This window comes from Lipotes vexillifer, unplaced genomic scaffold (assembly GCF_000442215.2).
Source record: "Lipotes vexillifer unplaced genomic scaffold, Lipotes_vexillifer_v1.1 scaffold537, whole genome shotgun sequence".
Taxonomy (NCBI): Eukaryota; Metazoa; Chordata; class Mammalia; order Artiodactyla; family Lipotidae; genus Lipotes; species Lipotes vexillifer.
This window is the reverse complement of record NW_006776635.1, coordinates 1,182,491-1,188,490: the sequence shown is the minus strand read 5'-3', so window position 1 is coordinate 1,188,490 and position 6,000 is coordinate 1,182,491. Positions and strand designations below refer to the sequence as shown.

At 37.9% G+C, this 6,000-nt stretch overlaps 1 protein-coding gene across 4 annotated transcripts in view; it reads right to left on the bottom strand.

The window, feature by feature from the left end:
* The window catches only part of L3MBTL3 (L3MBTL histone methyl-lysine binding protein 3), a 117,562-nt gene that overhangs the window by 35,082 nt on the left and 76,480 nt on the right, over positions 1 to 6,000 (bottom strand). For all 4 annotated transcript variants that reach the window (XM_007450528.1, XM_007450527.1, XM_007450526.1 and 1 more), the window contains one exon: positions 4,813 to 4,915. In XM_007450528.1, coding sequence (XP_007450590.1) covers positions 4,813 to 4,915 — 103 coding nt within the window. The remainder of the gene's footprint in view (positions 1 to 4,812; positions 4,916 to 6,000) is intronic.

The window sequence follows — 6,000 nt, the reverse complement described above, 5'->3', positions numbered from 1 at the left end:
CGCAAAAAAAAAAAAAAAAAAAAGCCTGGGCTGAATCCCAGGTCTGCCACTCTCTGATCCTGGGCACTTTCTCAAGCATTCTAAATCTCTCCTCCCACTTCTGTAAAACAGAGATTAGAACAGTGCCAGCTTTATAGAACTGCTGAGAGAATTACATGAGATAACAGATCTAAGTGCCTCACAAATAGGAAGCCACAAAAAAAATCTAGCCTAGGATTATTATTTTAAAAGAAGAGTAACACTTAACCCCTGCTGTGCAAGAGACCACCAGCAAAAGTCAACAACAGCATTAAAAACTCCGAACTACGCCCCATTCACGGAGGCTCTCTGCTTCCCTCAGGAAAAGTCGATACTCATTCACGCCTCTCCAAAATTCTGTTTGTACCACACTGCTCTCCTTAGAAGTAGGGGCCCTCTCCTCTGTGCAGCCCATCACCTAACCCAGTATCTGCATACAGCAGACACTCAGTAAGTGTTCGTTCCACGAATGGATGGATGTTGAATGAACATGATGACTACAGTTTGCAGGTATAAATCCAGAGTTACTAATTTTTTAAAACTCTCCATGGACTTTATAAACATCCTTTAAGGTTGCAGGAAGTACTCTCTGTTTTTTTCTTTTCTTATTTAATTTCACCAAGATAAACCTCGCATCAGGAAACATTTACTTCCGAAGGCATTAGATATGTAGAACATTTAGTTTTATATAACTTTAGTTACCCTTTTATCTCCTCCCATTATGACCTCTCGGTAGGCCAAATGAATGAATCAACAAAGGGAAACACCATGACACAACCAATATTAATGCTGCCTTGCTAGAGACAGAATTAAGTCATCTGGCTCCTGAACATCCCTAGAAATGAGAACACCATATCCACATCCAACTCACTCACTGATTGTTTACATTTCAACATTGAAAAACATCACATTCTTACATTTCATTGTTGAGAACACATTTCTGTTTCTAACACTTCTTAGATCAAATTCAACTATTGTAATTTCTGGAGACTCTAACAACACATGCTAGTCAAAACACAGGCTTTTGCTTACATGTTCATAAAATTGATTATTCGTGCCAAAAGAGCAACTTTCCTTGTTATCTAAGCAAAGAATGCATGTTTTGATTTATGTGGTTTCTCAGTAGATTAATCCAAGCAGAATTTTCTCGTTGTTTTCCTAAGCACAGCATTCTCAGTAAGGACAAAAATAAGCGCCAGTGAAATGAACCTTTTAAAGAACAGCCATGATGCAGCAGCTCTTCTGCAAGTCTACCAAGGAAATGGAAAACAGGCTGTGACTGGTAAGGATTAATATCCCGCCAGATAAAGAGCTCTGAGTGCTGAAAAGAGAACAGCATATTCAGGGAGACTAAGAAAAGGCAGCTGAGAGGGCTGAAAAGAAGGGAATATAGGACACAGGCAGGAGCTGACACTAGTTCTCTGGATCGCATCCCTGCCCCAGAGTTATATACAGATCTGCCGGTTATGTCTGATACGTGACAAGGAAATGAACACAATGAATACAACTTCTTTATCAATGCATGGCTTCTAAGCCATGAGGTATACTTATTCCTCTGTCACTCCAGAAAACAATGAGTCATTCTCCACTATGGTTCCAATTATACTGATAGATCTTTTTTTTTTTGGATCACATTTCTCCATAACATCTTTCATGATTCTCCCCATAATTTCTCCCTTCATTCAGCAAATACAACACTGCATCTTTGAAAAAAGATTCCAGAGACAGTCACTGAAACTTTGTGAAATGGGTGTGGACCAGGTGAAGGACCCTCAGAGGTCCACAGCACACTTAGGGAAAGGCAGTCTTAATGAATGGCTGGTGCCATCAGGACTGTCACCACAGACCTTGCTGTGACAGGCAAACCTCTCTGCTCAGACCTACAGCACTCCTAAAGAGATTATGAACATTGTTACAAGGTGGATTTTCTTCCCAGAAGACCAAAAAAAAAAAAAAATTCTTTGTAAATTTTTCATTGTACCCCCAAAAACATAATGTCAGTATTCACCCATTTTTAAGATTTCTTTTTTTCCTTCATAATTGGAGCAAATTGCCTTTGGTTCAATGAACATCTTGGGGTTGTACAGTAGAGAGGTACATATGTCAAAGTTTCAATATTAGTTACTATTTTGTATCTTATATTTTAATAAAATTATGTACAGCTTTTATAGGTCCATTAGTCACTGAGTTCTTTGAAGGCTGGATCTGTGACTAATTCAGGGAGCCGTGCCCTGAGAGTCAGTGAGAGGGGGGTGGTCAAGGGCACAGTTAGACTGGGCACCATTCCTGGCTCCCGCCTCACCAGCAGTCAAATGGGCAAGTTAGAAAAACCTCTAGAGTGCCGTGGTGGCTTCATCAAAAAAATGGAGGAAATAATAGTTCTGTATTATAGGGTCGCTTGAAGGTTATCCAATACATGTAAAACAATTAGTGCAAAGCTCAGAGAGAGTAAACAAATGCTCAATAAATCTTACTAAAAAAAAAAAACCCACTGCTCAAAAATATTTACTAAATGAAAGAATTTATAGATATATAATGGGAATTTAGCATACTAATGAGTTTTTGGACTTATATACAGCAGTCACTCCCTATCCATGGTTTTGCTTTCTGTGGTTTCACTTATCTGAGGTCAACCAAGGTACGAAAATATTAAATGAAAAATTCCAAAAATAAACAATTCATAGGTTTTAAACTGTGTGCCATTCTGAGTAGCGTGACAAAATCTCACGCTGTCCTACTCTGACCTGCCAGGGAGCAAATCACCCCTTAGTCCAGTGTATCCCGCCTGTTAATCACTTAGTAGCCACCTAGGTTATCAGATCCACTGTTGAGGTATCACAGGGCTTGTGTTAAGTCACCCTTACTGTACTTAGTAACAGCCCAAAGTGCAACAGTAGTGATGCTGGCAATCCAGGTACACCAAAGAGAAGCCGTGAAGTGCTTCCTTAGGTGAAAAAGTGACAGTTCTCGACTTCATGAAGAAAAAAATCATACACTGAGGCTGCTAAACTCTACAGTAAGAACAAATCTTCTGTGAAATTTTGAAGAAAGAAAAAGAAATTTGTGTTAGTACTGCTGTCACACCTCAAACTGCGAAAGTTAGTGTATAATAAGCATTGAGTTAAAATGGAAAAGGCATTAAATTTGTACAATGAGATATTTAGAGAGAGAGAGACCACATTCACATAACTTTTAATATAATATATTGTTATAATTGTTCTATTTTATTATTATTGTTGCCAATCTCTTACTCTGCCTAATTTATAAATTAAATTTTATCACAGGTATGTATGTATAGGAAAAAACATAGTACATATAGGGTTCGGTACTATCTGAGGTTTCAGGCATCCACTGGGGATCTTGGAACATATCTCCCACAGGGATAAGGGGGGTAAGGGAGATACTACTGTAATGCCTAAAAGTAATCCAGCTGCTTTCACTTGCCAATACTGAATTACTTCTAAGATGCAGTATTTTTAATGCCCCTTTAATCATACAGCTTTTGGTTTGCAGTCTCATAAGCCATGAAAAGGATTTTTAAATGGATATTTGCAAATGGAATCATTATGCTGTCTATGCACAGACTTTTACTCTGGAACACACTGAACCCCATAAAAAAACTTGGCATGGGCTTCCCTGGTGGCACAGTGGTTGAGAGTCCGCCTGCCGGTGCAGGGGACACGGGTTCATGTCCCGGTCCAGGAAGTTCCCACATGCCGCGGAGCGGCTGGGTCAGTGAGCCATGGCCGCTGAGCCTGCGCGTCCGGAGCCTGTGCTCCGCAACAGGAGAGGCCACAACAGTGAGAGGCCCGCGTACCGCAAAAAAAAAAAAACCAAACAAAAAACAAAACTTGTCAGGAGTGTTGCAAAAGGAAGATAAGCAGCATTTGAGGCTGCAGAGATTTAAGAAAGAGGAAATTATATAAAGATAAAATAATCACACCAATTTAACAATTCCTATTAATTCTTAGAGGAACAGGTAGTGAAATCTTCAGATTTTTTAAAGACCTAGATTCACAACCTGTATAAACTAGGTAAACAAGGAATCATTATTACTACTGGGCCATCCAATTAACATACAGTTAGAATACTTATACCGACAAATTATTATTCTAATGTGTACGTGAATTAGGTGATGCCTCTGTCCTCTAAAAATCCCAGTTAAATCACAGACGTTTCTTACTATTTCAGTAATATTTTAACGTGTCTACAAAGACCCCAAATTGCCTAAACAATACATCAAATTTCAACTGTTCAAATTTAGTTTCTTTCTTTTAAGTTACTTAGATGTGAGAGAAAAATATTGAAAAACTTTATTGTTGACAATGTATTCTGATGTTTGTCTATTTATATTTGTGCCTTTTGTGATCTTTGCTGCTAATCTACAATAATCTCACCTCTCGTTATTCAAATTGTTGAGTCACCCAATCATAGAATATTCTACCAAATACTTTCAACAAGGCCCGCCCCTTTCTCATTATTAATAATCAACCCAAAATGACTATCTCAGAAGTTCAGTATCTATAAAACTAATCAGGTTGCCAAGAAAAGCCAAGTACCTAGAGTGAATCTATTTTAAATCATGAACGCATTCTTTCCCAGGCAAATTTAACTACAGATACATGCTTCAGTTTTACATGGTCACCATGGTAACCACATTTCATATGGATCCGAATGCAGAATTAGCTCGTATCTATTTAGTATACATGGAAATCATTATCTTCCACATTCAAGGGACAGGCACCCTCCTCCGACCACATAAGGAATCTCCACCTGAGTGGCAGCACCACATACCTGTGAGGGCCCAGGTGTCTTGCTTTCTTAAAATGGCCAATCCCTTTACATCCTGGGGTTGAGCATCCACCGTGTTCCGAGGCTTCCATTAATTCTAAGGGGCCTATTAAAAAGCCAAAAAAAAAAAAAGCAAAAATTTAAGGCTACAAGAGTCAAATGTCTTGGATCAGAATAGGGAAAAAAATCCAATTTTTCAATCAACATGTATAAACAGAAAAAGAAGGTCCTACAAAATTAAAAATATGTCTAAAGTCTCTACTTCTAAAGGTTTTCCCCTAGGACTTTGCTCACACTTCAACAGTGAAATGGTAACCTTTGATCCAACCCTCTTTCAAAATGTCACAAATTCCAGAGATACCGAAATCTAAAATAATGAGATGGTTCTGAACATTTTGATCAAGTAAATAACATAATTAATATATGAATACCTGCACACCGTGAAAACTTCAGAGAATACACCAGAATACAGAAGAACAGTTACAGATCCCCTCAAGCAACTCTCCTCACATTTCATTCCTTTTCCTGACTAATCATGTTAATGTGTAACCTTCCTAGATGTTCCAAGCATTCCCACATGTATCTATATTTGTATATATACATGTATCAAGTTTTTGGTTTTGTTTTATTTTGCCACATAAAAGGCACAACATAGATATGTACGATTCTGAAACATTCTTCTTTGGTCTTTAACTTCATGTCTTATAAATCTTTCCTTCTCGATAGTAATATTTTTATGACTGTTGCACTGTAGCTGTAGCATGAGTGCACCATAATTTATTTAACCAATATTTGTTTCCAAGGTTTATTATTTTAAACATACTGTAACCGATACCATGTCTGTGTATTCTGGTGCCCTTATGTAGCTTCTATGTGGCATCCAGAAGTGAAGCCACCAGGTGGGGAAGGCATGTTCAATTTTTTTAAGAAACCCGACAATAATGTATTTGCTACATTTTTCTTTCTACAATGTATTTATTTTCCTCCAAAACTGAGATCTGGTATGTCAAGTTCTCAGTGTACCTTTTTTAAAAAATTGAAGTTAACTGAAATTTTTATTGAGGTGACTGTAGCTTCGCATGCAGTTTTAAGTAATAATACACAGGGAGATCCCTTGTACACTTTGCCCAGTTTTTCCCAATGGTACTATTCTGCAAAACTACAAGATAAAATCACTTTTAGGATATTGAC